The following is a 20,987-nucleotide window of genomic DNA, read 5'->3' on the forward strand; positions in this document are numbered from 1 at the left end:
TTCCTCTAGGGCTCGTTGGTACTCCTGCTCCTCTAGTACCCGGAGAGCACGCCTCCTTGAATGCAGTCGTTGCTCAATCCGCGGAGTCGACAACACCTCCGCCGAAGTCGGAGATCGGCGCCGATCTTCCAAAGCCACCGACGCCGCATCCGGCGCCACAGGTAACTTCGGCGCCGACTGAAGAGCAGATGAAACGGATGGACCCACCGGAGTCACAGGCCGAAATCTCGACGTCGACGGGATGGAAATCCCTGGGGCCAATCCCTCCGAAGCCATCGGAGCGGCCACCGGCGCCGACACTGGCGCCGAGCCCACGTTCCCAAACGGGAGAAAGGGCATAAAGGGTGCCGGCCGAAGAGGCGCAGGATCACCCAAAGAAAAGGCCAAAGGCCCAGCCGGAGCACCCCCTGGAGCCATCTGTTGGAAGATGGCATACATCGCATTCAAGAATGCGGAACTATCGGCTCCAGGGGTGGGAAAAGCCGGATACTGGGGTGCCTGACTCGGAGGCGACCCCGACGCCGGCCTCGGCGTCTGCGCCGGAGAAAACACCTGAGGCTCCAATACCTCAATCACCGACGCCTGTCCAGGCGAAGTTGGAGACGTCGGAGAGAGCAACGGCGTCGAAGGATGCGGCGTCACCGTGGGGCTGACCTCCCATGTCCTCCGGCGCCGATCCGGAGACCTGGAACGAGCCTCCCTTGAATGACGCCGAGATTCTCTACGGCGCCGGGAGTCTCGATGACGCCGATGTCTTGGAGAAGACTTTTTCTTGTGATGCTTCTCCTTTGACTTGGCCATAAACAGCTTCGCCTCGCGTTCTTTAATGGCCTTCGGATTCATGTGCTGACACGAATCACAAGTCGAGACGTCGTGGTCGGAGCTCAAACACCAAAGGCAATCGGAATGAGGATCCGTCACCGACATCTTGCCTCCACACTCACGACAAGGCTTAAATCCAGACTTTCTCTGCGACATTATTTCCACAGAGAAGAAGTACGCAGCAAGATATACACTGTAACCGCAAGAGTAACAGTTGCTCCCTCGAAGATAACCGTTTCGAATGCACGGAAAAAAGGGAACTGACGTCCGCACGTCGTCGAGGACCTCTTATTGCCTGTATGACGTCAGACGGCGTCGCGTGCGAGACAGTGACGTCCTCGTCGACGTGCAGAGACTAGTAAGAAGATTTCCGTCGAATGCTGGCGCCATGGGAGTATTCATGAGGTGAGGAATCCACAGGTAGTTGTATCCATCAGAAATCCCAGGTTAATCGAGATTATTTTGAGAGATTAACTTCCTCAACACCCCAAAACACCATGAAAGCTCCAGATCAAAATACGCAAAAGTATATTAAATTAATTATCCTTTCAAAATGGCTTACTACTTTCCTTTCTGCATGACAATGACAAGACAGCAGAAGTAAACGTGATCCAACATGTTCAGTATCAATACTTGATTGATATTTTTTTAAATAAGGAAGGTGGCACACCTTTTAGTCACTTTCCTGCAATCTCGTATCATAGTCTGCCAGTAAACCATTTTGGCAATTATTCCATAACGTCTTTATTGGTAAAACAATTTCAACTGTGCTATTAAATATTAGGTATGTAATGTAATACTGGATTTGATGCAGACGGATGTGTCTGCTACATCAAAATTAACTAGCATGGGAAAATAGCTTTAAAACCCTTTATGAAACAGGACGACTAGAGTGCTTCCAGAAAACAATATTGTGTGAATTAGGTGTACAAGAAGAGTAGTGACGAGGTTGATGACTGTAAACACATAAAACTGGTCTAAACCAAGCAAAAACAAAACTGCAGACCACTAAAGGCCTAAGGATTAAAACTAGCGTGGGCAAAGTTACTACAACACAATCTCACGTATACACCCCTCCATGCAGATTACTTCCATGCAGATTATCGCTTTAACGTTTATACTTCATTGGGAAAGAAAAACACATGTACCATATTTGGCAAAAAAAATCCACATTCTGCCCTCAGGCAGGTCGTCATCCTTATCTGCATAAAGTACAATTATTTACTCCCTCACAGGCCACTAATCTGTAGCCCCCATTCAGCCTCTTGCACATACGAATTAGTGGTGTGCTGGGATCCAGACAAACTACTCTTATAAACCGAGGCCTTTCACTTAAGAGTGCAATGCCACTGCAAGCTCCTCTACACCAGCTCCGCCACTTTGAAGTGCATGGATGGTAAATGCGTACAAGGCCTTAGACACTGATCAATCGCATGTTACTTCCCAAAAACCAAAGAGGATTGTGGCAAGGAACACTCCCCATCGCCCATTATACAGTAGTGCACACAGCTAAGGCATGCACAATGGAAAAAATACTAGTAAAACGGTTGTAGTTGTTTTCGTTACGTTCGGGCTCAGCCAGAACATGTCCATTTACAAGATGCCTATTATTTCATTAACACTTTCTCTGGAGCTAGTCCTTTCTATGTGTCTATCAAATGTAAGTTCTTTGAATGCGTCAAAGAACGTTCAGCGTGAATGATGAGGTCACTGACTTGATTTGCTTATCCATGACCTCGGAGATTTTCCTAAAACTGAGACAGTAATTTTATTCTACAGCATTTTTTCTCTTTCTGATACAAAAAATTACTTTGTGAAAAGTAGCAAAGAGGAAGTTCATAAACTGCCATTTTTGAAATTCCAAAAGCACTCTAACTTTAAAATCATGTGATATTCATCCTTTATATACCAGCATGCCACCATTGTATATCATGCGCGCTTTGCAGCAAATATACTAAAATTGGAAGGATACATGCAAATTTGTGAAGTGCCCCGAGCTGGAATTCCAAAGGCAGGGGGAGCAGCTGTGCAAATGAGAGCCTTTCCATGATGTGAGCACATTAGTGGGGTAACAATCCAGCTCAGGCAGGAAGCATTTAAAAAAAAAAAAAAAAAAAAAAAAAAAGGAGTTCCTGAAAACTACAGATAAACAATTCAAAGTGTAAGGAAACTATACTTGGCTTGTGTTCCTCTGCCAAGAACAGAAGTGAGGTGCTGGCTTTACAAACCTGCTAGGAGGCAGCAAAGAAGAGCGACAAGGCCTTTATTCAATACAACAAGTCTACCAGAAGGCAGCGCATGTGCCTAGGCTCGACCTAAAAATCCATCATTTACAAAAGTCTGAAATCAGTCACTGCCGCATTTGACTTTTACAAAGGTGGTGTCTGAACAGTTCAGAATCCATTCAAGACAAGCTGACCTGATTCTAATCCTGGAACATTATCCAAATATCACACCCCAGAAAATAATTTGCCCACAAAGTTTCACGCGCCCATTGTGCTCTCGAGCAATGTGGACTATCTTATGTTCGGATTGGGGCTATTACCACTAAGGAAATCTTTCTTGGGAATATCTGGACCTAGGTTTAGGCTGTAGGTTTTGTAACTGTATGGCACATATTCTCTGCTGTTGCCTGCCTTTTCCCACTGATCCATAAATGGTTGCTGAAACACTCATTCTCAAGACAACACATCCGCAGCTGTATTCCAACTGGCTCCTTTGATAGCAGTGATATGCTGCTACCCTGCGGCTTTACCAGGTTTACAGCTGTGGTCAATAATAAACTCAGTCTATTTACAATGTTCATTTTTAATACTTCCTCTTTGTACTTTCACATGTGAACATGGAAAATTTGCTTGAGCATTGTTTGCTAGATGAAGAGCTCACCTCTGCTGTGGCCTGCACTGCAGTTACGATCCTTTTAAGCGTACTGAATTTTTTATTGCATCAAGATTTTATTGTGCCTTTTCGTGTTATCATGATTGTTTGCTTTTATATTTGTTTTTTTCTACTACCTATTCAACAAGAAGAATTCTGATGAGAGAAGTAAACGATTCATGCAGTGTTTCTGATAGTAAATAGTTTTCTTATTTTTATTATTTGTATAACAACCTTGATGATGTGCAGATGACCACAGCTAAGTTGATGAATAAAGGTGACTATGGTATGGTATATTGCTGCAAGGTAGGTGGCTGTCCACCTCCCTTGGTGACCGATATAATCAAGTTGAGAGTGGTGAGGCACTATCATCCGTAAAGCAGATGTGTTTGGGCTCTTGTTTGTCATCGTCATTTAGTAGCTATGTCCAGCAACTACACCAATCAAATGGGGCGCATCAATGCACATATATGCTATCAATACCCAAATTAAGTTTCAATTAACAGGGGTTTTGAAAGAAGATGGATGCGATACTTAACACATTTCTGAGAATCCACTAAAGACTCACCTTAAAGACAAGGAAAATAGAGGTCTACTCGTCTCAAAAAGTCTGCAACATCCACAAGAGCGTTCACATTGGTGAAATAAACATCTCAGTGATAACTAAGGAATGGGGGCCAGAAGTACTTACATGGGATTCTCTAAAACTAACTGCAGTTTGTTCAAAGATTTTTAGCGAATTCAATGCTATTTTGCCATACGTGCCAAGTGTACACATTTCTATCATTCACTACTCGTCTTTGATTAGGTTTTCTGGTCAGCAGATAGGTAGCATTACTTATCCAGAGAGCAAGAGCAATTGTTTACAATTTGGGCTTGGAGATCGCCTATGACTAACCATTTGTTGGATTGTCACTCAAATGTTCTGCCTTGTAATTGAGCAGGACGTGCCAGCTTGAGTTCTGCTTCTTTCAGATGGAGCAAGTACAGATTGCTTCGGGTTGATTGCCATTGTTCCGCTGATCGTGTTTTGATTCAGGTATTATTTTTTCCGTGCTGTTTCTTCCCCCTCTCACCCAGCTTGTTTTCATATCATCCAGCTTTCACATCAGGGTGATTTCAGCAGAATGTTTAACTTATTTCAATGTTTAGCTGAAATTTCCTGGGAAGTGTTTGACACATGTAAGCACTGCTGCCAGTGGCGACTCGACGGAGGGAAAAGGGGCGTGAGCGTTGGGGGCGATGGGGCTTCTATTCATAATGTGGGAGGGGCTTAGTTGACAGTTAAGTCATAAACAGTGTTACCGATACTGCTTTTGGCACTCTGGTCCTTCAGGCAGGGAATATGTTGTACCTCCTCGCCCCCCCACTTTGGTTCATTAATTCCTTGCTAGTGTGGATTGGCTCAGGGGTTCTATTTCTGTTACATTGAGAGGTGTCCTGTGGTCGCTTTGTTGGCTATGGTAAAGTTGTAAGGTTGGGTAGTAGTGTGAGCTTCTTTTGTCGCACAATTAGGACAGGTGGGAGATAGTTAAAGGGCTCAGGCACTGATCCTGAAGGGCGGGTGCCATGCTTGACAAGGGGCAGGGCAGGGGGAGGCGAGGAGAGGTTTGAAAGATCGTAATTGTGAAGAAACGGGTTGTGCAGAAGGTTGAATTATTTACGTGGGGGGGGGGAAGGGGGAATTCTTGACAGGTTGTTCCATTTATTAGTGAGGTGGGGATTTTATGTTATGTAATGTTAAAAAGTTCAATTGCTCGCCTGTCCTAATAAAGCGCCCCTTTTACGCTACTTGGGGATCCTGTTTCTAATCGCATTACTGGCCTCCTCTCTGAGGATTTTTAGTTTGAAAGCCAGAAGGGCCAACCTCATCACTTAGAAGCAAGTTCAAAACAAACATCTATTGCACCTCAGGCCCGTGCAGCCCTCCGGCCCATAGACGGCGGTTTCACCTGGTTCAGGAGCTACTGTTTTATCTGCTTCTTAGTTACACAAAACACAGAAAATTAGGTTTACCAAACAGGGGCACTAATAATTCCAACAGACAATAGCCAAAACATACCTTACTTTGCAATACGGTTGGAACCACTGTAGTGGGGGTTGGTGACGAGGCCACTGTAAACACTGATCCCATGTCATTTGTGGCACCCTCAATCCACAGCTTTTACACAATAGCAGATACCATGCTAGCATGTTCCGCTACAACTTTCAATGTGAAAAGCGACAGTACAAGGCCCGGAATGCAATTTGCTATCGCCTGAAAAACAGGCAATACAAATGTACAGGAGGGCTGCCGGTGTCACCAAAGTAAAATTGCAGTCAACAGCCACTTAATGAGAGGCCAGGTCCTGACTGGCCAATAATAGCAGCTCAGTGAGAGGCATTTAGGGCAGTAGTTCCCAACCTGTGGCCTGGGGAACCATGGAGGTCCGTGGAAGCCTCCTCCGGGGAATCCGTGAATGATTAGAATTGAAATTGGAGGCTAAAAATTAAACAAGTATCCTCAAATTGATTCGTGGGAGCAGTGCAGGTGCATCAAACAGAATATAGTTTGGACGATATGTGCCTTCAACTGCATTTAGAAAAGCTCAATCCTTCCTACTAATTTTAAATTGATTTTATTTCATTTGTTTGCAAATTTTAAAATCTATGTTCTCATTTATGTATATATGTTTGATGAAATGCTTGTTTTTTTGTGTATTGTTTTGAGGTTCAAATCATCAACAATGTATAGGCCTGGGGCCCTGGCTTCCAGTATTGACTCAGTGAGGGGTCCCCTGAGTCCAATAATGATTCAGATGGGTCCCTGGGTTCCAGTAATGATAAAGTGGTTCCACAGAAGTCAAAAGGCTCTGAACCATTGATTTAGGGAGCCTTTGGTAGCAGGGGCAACAAGCTGTTGTTCATCTTCCCCTTCCAAAGATTTCTAGAACATACCACTTCACAGACAGGTAAGTGCCAGCAAATAAAGAGTTGCTGCAGAACAACAGGAACAATGCCAGAAACAGCAGAGGGGATGGACTGAACAAGCTTTAGCTGGGTATATCTTCTCTGTAAAAGCTTGACAAATGTACAGGAAGGCTCTTTGAGCCACCAGGCAGGAATTTCAAGATGACAGACCAACCATGACACACACTGGGGCAAATATACCGACTCACAAAGGACAGCAATGCGTTTTTCTAGGAAACCAAAGTTTCCACAAACACAGCACACAGCTTCTTAAAATGCAGCTGTCAAAATGTAACACATAGTTTGTGTGAGAGCTGCATAGTTGCTAAAGGAAGGAAGCAAGACAGAGGAGCGAGAGAGATGCCTTGTGGGAGACATCAAACCATCGATATGGACAACTGTATAGCAAACCCATTAAATCATTAAAGTACTTTTGCACATAAAGAAAAACACTTTTGCGGTTGCAAGCCATATGATTTTGCAAACTTCTGGTTTGTGATCGCAAACATGCTTCATGCATGAGGCTCAGAGTTGTGCATTTCTTCTAGAATTAGCTGCTAGCTAAAGAGGGGTGATGCATAAAATCTGCAGCAAGCGCTTTTTACAAATAATTCTTATTACAATTTAGATACAACGGTCAGGTTTGAACAAAAAGGATAAATAAATATTCTGTTTGCCTGCGCACAGCAAAATATTGGGTCATTGATCAGAAGATATTTGAAACTATTGCTAAAGGTATTCCTTAAGTACAAAGGAGCTGGAATTGTAAGACTATTTTAAAGTGCACACACAGGAATGTCTACATTTACTGATGCAAATCTGCGGTTCAGACATAAGCATAATCAATAAGTAGAGTGCACATTCAGTGTACTCACCACCAGTTCATCATCGAAGCTCGCATCTTCAAAAATATCTTTGATTAGGCCTTCTATATCATCATGTTTAGAAAGCTCTACACTTGCGTTGCTGGTTCTGCAAAACCAAAATATTAATTTTATTAAAGGAAAATATAAAAGGAGGTCAATCATAAATTTTATTTACCATTTAAAATAAAACGTGCATTATGACACCAATATCTGTTGTGGTAAGATTAGTGAATACAAGGAATGCTCACTTTAACAAATGGTGGCGATTACAAAATAAATTAAAAAAGCAATGTAAATCGAAAGAAGTTGGGCTATAGCGGCAAAAATCTGAACCGCAGTGGGGATGGACTCCTTTGTCTCTCCAGAGATGAAAATAATGTGACACTCCATCTTGAGCAGCTGACCTACTGCCTGAATTGGAGTGATGTGACCTTGCATGGATAGATAGTTTATCTCCCAACGTGGTATGTTCAGCTGAAGTAGTCTGCAATAACTGACAGGCTCAACAAAAAGCTTCATGACTGAGAAAAGCCAAGTTGTCCTAGTTTTGTAGTAGTTGTGCAGTTGTATTAACTTCGGTTCGAGACAAATGTAATGCAGACAGGCTTTTATTGACTAAGCCAAAGTATACCAATGCAGTGCTCCCTTCACCAGTCATCCAGTAACTGCTGGTGAATGGAACGCCACCAAAAGACGACAAAGCAGAAGGAATGCTTATGGTCATAGGCATTCTAAATATTAAAGCAACAGGTGAGTGCATTATTGCACAACACAAGCAAGTAAATTACAACACATCCTCCTTCGTTGCAAAACTAAGATAAACAATTGATGGACATATCATAAACTAGAGTCCTAAATAAACAAGCATTTGCAATGTAATAGGTCTTGCATTTTCTTGAGTTAGAGCTATTGGTATTGTACTTTCAGAACTGGACTTTTCTTGCGAGATAAATTTGTCAGCCCTGTGCTCATAATTTCATCTTTTCCTGCCATGTTTTGGTGGTCACTAGCAGCGACTGACATCAGAAGTCACAAGTCCTGGAGGAGAGACGAGATGACGACTGCTCTATCTCGCGTTGTGTAAACGTCTGAACAGAAATTAAAAATAAGGCTGGAAAATTATTTTCTTTTTATTATAACAGAATGAGAAGTCTTGTAAGCATTCTTGCCTCGCATTTCAATGTGCAGAGCAGCCTGAGAAGATTTATGGCCCCAATAAAGGTGATAATCAATGCCCTGTATGTGATGTTGTGAGTGCTGGCAGGGAAGGGACCTGGAGAGAGAGACTACAGATGCGAGGCTAAGCAAGTTTCACATCATTGCTTCTAGGGTCAGCCAAATTCTACCATGAAGGTCATATTGTGGCTTTCGTGGGCAGTGAGCTAAATGACTGGATGTCGAGGACAGTACTGGTATAAAGCCAAAACAAATGTCAGCTACATGAGGAGGAGATGGGAGGAACGGAATGCTGCAATAAAACTCAGGCAGCTTACAGCCTAAAACACTCACAGTGAAAAGGGAGTACCAATGAAATAACAAAAATAGTCCATCACAGCAACAGATAAAGAAGCCATAGTGGAATAATACAGTAGTTGGTCACTGCTCTGAAACAGAAAAAGGAGGGAGAAAAAGGCAGACCTGTCCACTAGCAAGTAAGATTTTTAAAGGACACTCCAACCAACAAACTAAATCGCTTTAAGCCATAAGAAGTATTCTAAAAGTATACACGAGGACAAGGTCCAAACACTTACACTCAACCGAAAAATGGAACAGTGTTACTCTATATTTGTAAAGCTATTAATACAAAAATTAAATTTATTTCACATAATCTCCTAGGTAACTAGGGGATCTTCTCAGTCCTGGAATTCTGCTAACCATTGTGCTACTTCTGTTAGACGTTGCGCTAATCATTGTGGAACTTCTGTTAGAAGTCACGTTAGTACCAATTTGACTGTGATCGCCATCATCCACCCTGATACTGTTTGAATAAGTATCACTTTGTGCATTGTGCATTGTTCATCAACATCTAACAGCTGCACCTCTCATTGACACTTCTCACATCCTTAAACTGCCCATACTTAGGAACTCTCCTCAAATTCCAATGCTCTCCATTTCTCGAGACTACATGCCACCTATGTACTTCTTTTACTTCAGATGGACCACAAAATGTTGATAGCCGCTTCTTCAGGAGTCCTGCCTTTACTTTTACAGGATCACCTGATACAACTTTTTTCTGGTAATCTAATGGCAAACGCTCTGCACTGGCCTGAACACTCCCTTCCTCTATCAAATTTTGTATCCATGAGGGATTGAGTTTGGTAATAGGTTTCCTTCCTCTCATCATCTTGAATGGAATTTACCCTGGAACAGAGTTTTTGGTGGTGCGATATGTCCAAACCAGATAATTAATTATGTTTTCCGTATCTAGTTTGTTTTCTACAGCCAATTGTGACACACCTTTAATAATGTGGTTAGCTCTTTCCACAATTCCATTGGCCTGGGGACGGTTTAAGGCTGTACGAGAATGTCTTATACCACACAGAACTAAAAATTCCTTTACATCATTTGATGTCAATTGAGTCCCATTATCTGGGATCAACACTACTGGAAAGCCCTCTTCATGGAACACCTCAAACAAAACATTTATGGTCTTTTTTGTGGAAATCTCAGCTAAAACGTTCACCACCATCCGTCTGGAATTAACATCTACCAACACCATGGCAAATCTCTTTATGCAGTTAAAATTTTACACTGGTCATATAAAGTCCATACACTATGCCAAGGAGTTCCTGGGTCATGTATACTACCAAAGTCTGACCTTGCTCCAATCCTCAATCTTTTCTCACTCTCTCTACACTCAGAGCATCTCTCCACCTACTGTACAATGTCGTTATCTATAGCTGGCCACCAAAACTCCATTTTCAACCTTTTCTTTGTGACAGTTTGTCCCAAGTGTCCTTAATGGGCTACCTCAAATTAAGTTTATGCTGTACTTCTGCTGGTGGCACTATTTTGTCACCTCGCCTTACCACTCTCCCTTCTACATCAGACAGCTCATCAATTATTTTACAGAATGGCCTTAGAGCCACAGGTAACATACTTTCTCTCCTTAATCCCTTTCCTATAATTTTCACAACACTTAAGCACAACATCATTGTCCACAGCCTCTTACCATTTTGCCTCACTTACAGCACCTTGCATCCAAGATGTTATATCTTCCACACTGGCTACAATACCCTATTGGTCACTACTAATGATTCCTCTCTACACATTTCCAGTTTACTGGCATACGAGACAATCTGCTTCAACATTTTTCCACCCAGAAATGTGATCAGTTCTGTGATTATGCTCTTGTAATCATGAAGCCAGTGCAGCCACTCTGGCTGAACCTTTGCCTGCCCCTCCTGGAGGTAATATCTTCTTGACTGGGTTCTGACCTGTACGTAAAATTATGTTGCTACCCCAAATATATGTTCTAAAGATTTCCAAATGTCGCACAGCTGCTACAGCCTCTTTTTCAATCATCACATAATGACGTTCAGTTGTTGTCAATGTACCTGAAGCAAAAGCTACTGTTTTCTCAGGAGGTCCATGCATTTGTTACAGCACTGCCCCTATACCTGCAGCACTGGCATCAACTGTAACAGTCATTTTTTTTGTGTGTTAAAAAGGAGCAAGTATGTCAGCTCTACACACTTTTCTCGAAACAGTCTTGTCTTCACTCCATACAAAATGTGCTCCTTTATGCATACTTTTTTTCTTCTTTTTTTTTTTTTTTAAACACTACGTTTTGCTAGCGAAGCTTCTGACAAATTTTGAGTAGAATTCTATTAAGCCGAGAAAGGAGCGAAGCTGACCTTTATTGCTGGGTGCGAATTTTATAGCAAGTAACAAATCTCTCTTGGGTTTTACACCATCAGCAGGCAAGGTATGTCCTAAATATTCTACCCCCAAGATCTCACATTTATCTTTGCGCAGTGTCATGCCTGCCTCAGATAACTTATCAAATGCCAATTTTAATGTAAACTTGGGGCTTTCCAAACCATCTCGAAAAAACAATACATCATCCTGGAAATAGATGGCCTTGTCCAAACCTCGAACTTCTTAATTTATCATCCTCTGGAAAACACTTGCCGCTGATGAAAACCCAAACTGCATTCTTGTGAACTGATATGTGCTTCCATTGTGATGAATGCTGTTAAGGGTATGGATTTTTCGTGAAGGCATATCTAGCAATATGCATGTTTTTATCTAATTTCGAAAATAATTTTGTCCCTTCGGCAGCAATATGAATTTATTGATGTTTGGTAATGGAAAATTGTTTGTCACAAAGTTCTGATTTAAACTTCTAAGGTCCACACAGAACCTCAATTTTCCATTACTCTTTTTCGTGATAACCACAGGAGCGATCCAGTCTGATGTTTCAATTGGTTCAATCACCCCACTATCAAGCATATTCCGTAATACTTTTTTAACCTCCTCTCTTACAAGAATGGGCACTCTCCTCGCTTTGCGTTGAGGGAACAGCTCCTTTTTTTTAACTTAATCTCATGAACATACCCCTTCTATGCTCCCAACTCTCCCATCTCTTCTCTGAAAATACTTTTTTGCTCTCGTAAAATGTTCTCACATGTGGTATCTTCCATCACTTGAGTGGGTGCCAATGGATTTATAATAATGTGTAGATCATATTGATGAAACTACCCTAAAATGGGGGGTGCGGACTCTGCTACTTACACCTTTCCCTTAATCTGTCCATCTTTAAAAACAATATCTGTTATCATGTACCCAATAATGACATTTTTTTTTTCTCCTTGGTATCCACCTGGGTTGATGTCTTTGTAAACTACCGAACCCTAGGCCGCTCACTTGTAAACAATTATTTTGGAATAATGGTATACAGGGACCCCAAGTCAACCATTGAGTCCACCGTCTTATTCCTGATGGTGATCTGCATTTTTGGTCTGTTCACCCATACAGTCATCTCATGCGGATTACTTATACGCAATACTTTATCTGTCACCATACCATATGCATCTGTAATATCTTCTGTTAACATAGCTACTTTTCCTTTCTTTGTGTCTCTGTCTCTACACATTTTGGCAAAATGTCCCTTACGACTGCACTTCCTGCATTCTTTTCCTATGGCATAAAATTTTTTTACTTCTGAATTGTGTTAACTACTTCCACATCTACTGCACATTTTGTTAAATGGTTTGCTATAGTTTTAGTTTTTTGTATTTTTAAAAACCCCTTTGTTGACCCTGTTGAAGCAACCTCTCAATCTATGGATGAAACTTCGCTTTCTCCTTTTAAGTCTTTTATCCTTTCTCCCCATTTCTCATGTACAGTATTCTTATTCCTCTATTACTTTCGCTATTTCTATGGCAGCTTTTAGAGAAGGATCTTTTGTGCCCCATAATCTTTCTTGTATTTTTCTGCTCCTGTACTGTGCTACGAGTTGATTTCTAATCATCTTGTCTGTCATAGCTCCAAATTTGCATTTGCTAGAAAACTCTTGTAATTATATCACAAACTCATCTATAGACTCACTTTTGCGATTGCGTGTAAAATCTAATAACTACATTTGTACTTTTTGCAAATCTTATTTCCAGTCTTTTCCCTGCTTCAACATATACCTTTTCTATTCCTTGTCATCCCTCACCTACTGCCACTGATAAATATTTAAACACATGCTGCCCTTCCTTTCCTCATGAGTTAATAATATAGCTTTCTTTTCTTTTTGAACTACATTTCTGACCATTCAAAGCTTCTAAGTAGTTATCAAAAAAGTCCACCCACACTTCAAACACTATACAGGAAATACCTGGCTGTGCTAAAAATTGTGGAGGTGGTGTTATTTCCATATTAGATTTGAATATCTCTGTACAAACGTATAACACAAATAAAATTCACAATAAGAGTAATAATGTGTAATTGTGTCCAATAATGTCCGATGTCCTTCTGTAAATAGCGATGGGAAAAAAAGCAAAAGAAAACAAGGTTTTGTACAAATTACACAGATCATCACTTTTCTCCCTTTTTGTTCCTAGAATATGCACACAATGTGTAATTTATGTTCACTTTGCATGAAAAGCTGTATCCAGTAGGTTGCTTGTAATTCAGTCCTCCCACTATGATTTCTGTAAGTCACTGTGGAGAGGAAACAACCAATAACTCGGAGATTGCTGGACTGTGATGTGCGTTGCAGGTGTGGCGATCGGTTACTATGGTAAGCACACTTGCCGACGCTGCCCAACAATAGTTTTGCTCCTTCCACACCTAATGTTTGATAGCTCTTTGTCCATCTTGCCATTTTTTATGCTGTGAAGATCTCTTCATTTCCACAGTAACCATACATGCAATTCCCAGCTTGCCAGACAGTGACGTCGAAGAGTATGAAAAGCCGCGCCCGCCCGTAAGTTCAATTTTCAAATAAAAGTAGCTTGCTTTCCTAGTACTCTTTACCAAAGCTTGCCGGGTCCATAAGCGCTTAATCCTCAAGCAGCATGCGCACTTAATCAAAGCAGGAGTTGCTCATAGAAAAGCATAGAAAGCTCCACTTAAACATAGCACAGTTTTTCCTTTTTTTAATGGGGTTCATCACATCCATGTTGGGTTAAAGGATGACTGCATGGATGAATTGTTGCCAAAATCTGTAATAACTTCAGTCAGAGACAAACGTAATGTGGAAAGACTTTTATTGAATAAGCCAAGGTAACCCAAGGCCATTCAACTGCCGGTGAATGGAATGCTACCAAAAGATCACAAAGCACAAAGAATGCCTGTAGTAATATACATTCTAGATATTAAAGCAACAGGTAAGTACACTATTTCACAGCCCAAGCAAGTACATTACAAAAGTAGTCTACAGAATATTACACCACAATAAGGCTAATCACACCTACATCTTCAGCAATGTGGCATTTGCATTTGCAGGTACTACAAGTACCCCAGGTTTGATATCTTTCCTACCCTGAGAGTTTCTGTGCCTCCACCGCTCCTCTTTGAGGTCAATGTTCTGTGCAAACTGTGGATCACCCCTCTAGGCAACTGAGACAATGCTGACACAGTCTGAGCAGAGAAATAAGAGACAACTTCCTGTACACGGATTACGTGGACCAGATCCATGCGGGCTCCCCACAAGCTGATCATGGACACTGGGAATGCACTGCCTACTCAAAACTAGACCATTCCTAGCACACAAACAGATGTAATCTTATTCCCCTCTCCTGTAGCTTTGGGTTTATCAAGACGTTGCTGGAAAAATCAAGGAACCTAAAGAGGAACATGACTTAAGAAGCATCTACCCAAGGGTCCGCAATAGATGGATAATCTTTCCAATGACTGAAATTGAAATCAACCCTAAAAAATGAGGAAGCAGAAGTGGAAGCTACATCGAACACTGTTACTCCAAAGGGAGCCACAGAAACATCATTTAACCCCTTCACTGCCAGGCCTTTTCCCCTCCTGTGCTGAGCCTTTTTTTTGGCTATTTGGGGCAGTTCGTGCTTAGGCCCTCATAACTTATTCTCCACATAAGCTACCCACACCAAATTGGTGTCCCCACCCCCACATCCTAGGGATTCTACAGGTACCCAGAGTTTTTGAGTTCCCTGGAGAAGACCAAGAAATTAGCCAAAATACAGCTACATTTTTGTTTAAAAAAATAAATTAGAAAAAAGGGCTGCAGGAGAAAGCTTGTATTTTCTTCCCTGAAAATGGCATCAACAAAGGGTTTGCGGTGCTAAGATCACCATCTTCCCAGCTTTCAGGAACTGACAGACTTGAATCGGAAAAGCACATTTATCAACACAATTTTGGCATTTTACTGGGAAACCAATGCTGGATCCTGGACAGCTACAATTTCTGAAAAGTAGACAAATTTCTGAATTCAGCAAGGGGTCATTTGCGTAGACCCTTCAAGGCTTTCCTAGAGAAAGTAACAGCTAAAATAAAACAATATTGAAATTGAAGTGAAAAAAGAGCCGTTTCTGTCCACGTTTTCTTCTATCACTTTTTCCAGCTATGGCAGATTTTTTAAAGCAATATACCATTACGTCTGCTGGACTGTTCTGGTTGCAGGGATGTATAGGGCTTGTAGGTTCATCAAGAACCCTGGGTACCCAGAGCCAATAAAGGAGCTGCACCTTGCAATGGGTTTTCATTGTATACAGCAATTCATTTGGTGGAATATAAAGAGTGAAAAATAAGACACCTTTGTATTTCCAATATGGGCACAAGATAAGGTGTTGAGAAGCAGTGGTTATTTGAACAGCTCTGAATTCCGGGGTCCCCATACTACTATGCGAATTACAGGGCATTTCTAAAATAAATGTCTTTTTTACACAATGTCTTACATTTGGAAGGAAAAAATTTAGAGAAAGAGAAGGGGCAATAACACTTGTTCTTCTATTCTGTGTTCACCCAACTGTCCCGATAAAAATGGTACCTCACTTGTGTGGGTGGCCTAATGCCCGCAACAGGAAACGCAATATGGACACATCACATCTTTACAATGAAATCTGACGTGTTTAATGGAAAGTGCCTAGCTGCGGATTTTGGCCTCTAGCTCAGCCGGCACCTAGAGAAACCTACCAACCCTGTGCATTTTTTTAAACTAGACACATAGGGGAATCCAGGATGGGATGACTTGTGGGGCTCTCACCAGGTTCTGTTACCCAGAATCATTTGCAAACCTCAATTTGGCAAAAAAACACTTTTTCCTCACATTTCGGTGATAGAAAGTTATGGAATCTGAGGAGAGCCACAAACTTCCTTCTACCCAGCGTTCCCCCAGGTCTCCTGATAAAAATGGTACCTCACTTGTGTGGGTAAGCCTAGTGCCTGCAACAGGAAATGCCCCAAAACACTACGTGGACACATCAAAATTATCAAATACAAAACTACCTGTTTTTGCGGGCGGGGGGACCTGAATTTTTGGTCCTGGGCTCAGCAGCTACCGAGTGGAACCTACCAAACCCAGGCATTTCTGAAAACTAGACTCCTAAAGGAGTCCACGTAGGTGTGACTTGCTTGGATTCCCCAGTGTTTACTTACCCTGAATCCTCAGCAACCTCAAATTTAGCTTAAAAAGAGAAGCTTACATCAAAAACCACTTTTGCACTGTTTTCTTGTTTTTGCTGTTTTATGTGTATAAATTGCGGCTAAAGGCAGTCAGTGTGTGGAGATCAGAAGAATTCTACCTAGCATATAAATGTTCGCAGTGATTACCAAACTATTGTACAATCTGACCCCTTTTCCTGTCCCCATGGCTAGCTGCCCTCTGTTCTCACTTTTGAACTGATATGTCTTATAGTGTCCCTGTGTCATCAAAGCCAATGTAACATCTTAAAAACATTGTTCCCCTACAGGCATATTCTACTTTGGGTTACTAATCAATCCACTCAAGCATCTCCTGTCTTGATTTGTTTGCGTCTTACCTGGTGGTGTGCTATGTTATGGATGAGTTCAGGATCTGGCAAAACCATGTTACATGCCTTAGCTCTATTATGGTGGATTCTAGTGCTAATATCTTTTAAATGTCTTTTCTTATACCTTCCTATATAGCTAACGCTCCTGCCCCTGATGTGTGCTTTAGAGGTTTGCCAAAGAGTTATTTTTGACTAGTAAGAACCAACGTTTTGTCCAAAATAACCCTTTGTTTATTCTTCTGTGTATATCTAAAACTTGGAATCCGTGAGCTACCGGGTGTGTAGGCGCCACCCAGTCGTGACGCCACTTCCCACATCCCTTATTGTCAATTTCACGGGCAAATGGATAGAAAGACCAGGTGCCAACAACTGCACAACCTCCTCATTTGTGCCTCAGGAATTAGAAGGTAATCTAGCTTCTGAATATGTGCCATGAAAAACAGAGTAAAAGGTATATCCCCCCCATAGTGTGGACAGAAACAGAGCCAGGAGCTGCAGAAGCCCACTAGAGCCACAAATTTCACCAGAGATGTAGTCCCCACCAAAGATGACCCCACAATTTATAAATCACCCACTCTGCTATTTCATTGAAACCCCCCACCAATGATCATCACTTTGCCAGCTGGGAGTTGCAAATTCAACCAATCAAATCAGGAAGATAGCTGGAAGGGATGAGCATCAATTACAGAAAGGAGCCTACTATGTGTTTAACTCCTACGACAGCTAGATATTGTGAGAAAGTATGTCAGGGTGTTTTCACTGTCTCACTGGGATCCTGCTAGCCAGGGCCCAGTGCTCATAGTGAAAACCCTATGTTTTCAGTATGTTTGTTATGTGTCACTGGGACCCTGCTAGTCAGGACCCCAGTGCTCATAAGTTTGTGGCCTATATGTATGTGTTCCCTGTGTGGTGCCTAACTGTCTCACTGAGGCTCTGCTAACCAGAACCTCAGTGGTTTTGCTCTCTCATTTATTTCAAATTGTCACTAACAGGCTAGTGACCAATTTTACCAATTTACATTGGCTTACTGGAACACCCTTATAATTCCCTAGTATATGGTACTGAGGTACCCAGGGTATTTGGGTTCCAGGAGATCCCTATGGGCTGCAGCATTTCTTTTGCCACCCATAGGGAGCTCTGACAATTCTTACACAGGCCTGCCACTGCAGCCTGAGTGAAATAACGTCCACGTTATTTCACAGCCATTTTACACTGCACTTAAGTAACTTATAAGTCACCTATATGTCTAACCTTTACCTGGTAAAGGTTAGGTGCAAAGTTACTTAGTGTGAGGGCACCCTGGCACTAGCCAAGGTGCCCCCACATTGTTCAGGGCCAATTCCCTGAACTTTGTGAGTGCGGGGACACCCTTACACGCGTGCACTACATATAGGTCACTACCTATATGTAGCTTCACAAGGGTAACTCCGAATATGGCCATGTAACATGTCTAAGATCATGGAATTGCCCCCTCTATGCCATCCTGGCATTGTTGGCACAATTCCATGATCCCAGTGGTCTGTAGCACAGACCCTGGTACTGCCAAACTGCCCTTCCTGGGGTTTCACTGCAGCTGCTGCTGCTGCCAACCCCTCAGACAGGCATCTGCCCTCCTGGGGTCCAGCCAGGCCTGGCCCAGGATGGCAGAACAAAGAACTTCCTCTGAGAGAGGGTGTGACACCCTCTCCCTTTGGAAAATGGTGTGAAGGCAGGGGAGGAGATGCCTCCCCCAGCCTCTGGAAATGCTTTGTTGGGCACAGATGTGCCCAATTCTGCATAAGCCAGTCTACACCGGTTCAGGGGACCCCTTAGCCCTGCTCTGGCGCGAAACTGGACAAAGGAAAGGGGAGTGACCACTCCCCTGACCTGCACCTCCCCTGGGAGGTGTCCAGAGCTCCTCCAGTGTGTTCCAGACCTCTGCCATCTTGGAAACAGAGGTGCTGCTGGCACACTGGACTGCTCTGAGTGGCCAGTGCCACCAGGTGACGTCAGAGACTCCTTCTGATAGGCTCCTTCAGGTGTTAGTAGCCTATCCTCTCTCCTAGGTAGCCAAACCCTCTTTTCTGGCTATTCAGGGTCTCTGTCTCTGGGGAATCTTTAGATAACGAATGCAAGAGCTCATCCGAGTTCCTCTGCATCTCTCTCTTCACCTTCTGCCAAGGAATCGACTGCTGACCGCGCTGGAAGCCTGCAAACCTGCAACATAGTAGCAAAGACGACTACTGCAACTCTGTAACGCTGATCCTGCCGCCTTCTCGACTGTTTTCCTGCTTGTGCATGCTGTGGGGGTAGCCTGCCTCCTCTCTGCACCAGAAGCTCCGAAGAAATCTCCTGTGGGTCGACGGAATCTTCCCCCTGCAACCGCAGGCACCAAAAAGCTGCATTACCGGTCCCTTGGGTCTCCTCTCAGCACGACGAGCGAGGTCCCTCGAATCCAGCGACTCTGTCCAAGTGACCCCCACAGTCCAGTGACTCTTCAGCCCAAGTTTGGTGGAGGTAAGTCCTTGCCTCACCTCGCTGGGCTGCATTGCTGGGAACCGCGACTTTTGCAGCTACTCCGGCCCCTGTGCACTTCCGGCGGAAATCCTGTGTGCACAGCCAAGCCTGGGTCCACGGCACTCTAACCTGCATTGCACGACTTTCTAAGTTGGTCTCCGGCGACGTGGGACTCCTTTGTGCAACTTCGGCGAGCACCGTTTCACGCATCCTCGTAGTGCCTGTTTCTGGCACTTCTCCGGGTGCTACCTGCTTCAGAGAGGGCTCCTTGTCTTGCTCGACATCCCCTCTCTCTGCTGGTCCAATTTGCGACCTCCTGGTCCCTCCTGGGCCTCAGCAGCGTCCAAAAACGCTAACCGCACGATTTGCAGCTAGCAAGGCTTGTTGGTGTTCTTTCGGCGGGAAAACACTTCTGCACGACTCTCCACGGCGAGAGGGATCCGTCCACCAAAGGGGAAGTCTCTAGCCCTTTTCGTTCCTGCAGAAACCTCAGCTTCTTCTGTCCAGTAGAAGCTTCTTTGCACCCGCAGCTGGCATTTCCTGGGCATCTGCCCATCTCCGACTTGCTTGTGACTTTTGGACTTGGTCCCCTTGTTCCACAGGTACCCTAGATTGGAAATCCACAGTTGTTGCATTGCTGGTTTGTGTCTTTCCTGCATTATTCCTCTAACACGACTTCTTTGTCCTTAGGGGAACTTTAGTGCACTTTGCACTCACTTTTCAGGGTCTTGGGGAGGGTTATTTTTCTAACTCTCACTATTTTCTAATAGTCCCAGCGACCCTCTACAAGGTCACATAGGTTTGGGGTCCATTCGTGGTTCGCATTCCACTTTTGGAGTATATGGTTTGTGTTGCCCCTATCCCTATGTTTCCCCATTGCATCCTATTGTAACTATACATTGTTTGCACTGTTTTCTAAGACTATACTGCCTATTTTTGCTATTGTGTATATATATCTTGTGTATATTTCCTATCCTCTCACTGAGGGTACACTCTAAGATACTTTGGCATATTGTCATAAAAATAAAGTACCTTTATTTTTAGTATAACTGTGTATTGTGTTTTCTTATGATATTGTGCATATGACACTAAGTGGTACAGTAGTAGCTTCACACGTCTCCTAGTTCAGCCTAAGCTGCTCTGCTAAGCTACCATTATCTATCAGCCTAAGCTGCTAGACACCCTATACACTAATAAGGGATACCTGGGCCTGGTGCAAGGTGTAAGTACCCCTTGGTACTCACTACAAGCCAGTCCAGCCTCCTACATTGGTTGTGCAGCGGTGGGATAAGTGCTTTGAGACTACTTACCACTCTTGTCATTGTACTTTTCATAAGAGAAAAATATACAAAACAAGGTCAGTGTATATACACATAGCCAAAAAGTTTTGCATTTCCTCTTTTCACTCTTTTCTAAGTGCTGAAAAGTACTTCTAACTTTCTAAAAAGTTCTAAAAAATTTAAAAAGTTTTTTTCTCAGTCTTTCTAAAAGCTCTGACAAACTTTTTCTCTTTTTCTATCACTTTAACTCTCTCTAAAAATGT

At 42.9% G+C, this 20,987-nt stretch overlaps 1 protein-coding gene across 1 annotated transcript in view; it reads right to left on the reverse strand.

Moving 5' to 3' along the window:
- CFAP418 (cilia and flagella associated protein 418) overlaps positions 1-20,987 on the reverse strand; it is a 94,043-nt gene that overhangs the window by 25,287 nt on the left and 47,769 nt on the right. The window contains exon 2 of the mRNA XM_069220507.1: positions 7,524-7,620. Coding sequence (XP_069076608.1) covers positions 7,524-7,620 — 97 coding nt within the window. The remainder of the gene's footprint in view (positions 1-7,523; positions 7,621-20,987) is intronic.

Source organism: Pleurodeles waltl, chromosome 2_2 (genome assembly GCF_031143425.1).
Source record: "Pleurodeles waltl isolate 20211129_DDA chromosome 2_2, aPleWal1.hap1.20221129, whole genome shotgun sequence".
Taxonomy (NCBI): domain Eukaryota; kingdom Metazoa; phylum Chordata; class Amphibia; order Caudata; family Salamandridae; genus Pleurodeles; species Pleurodeles waltl.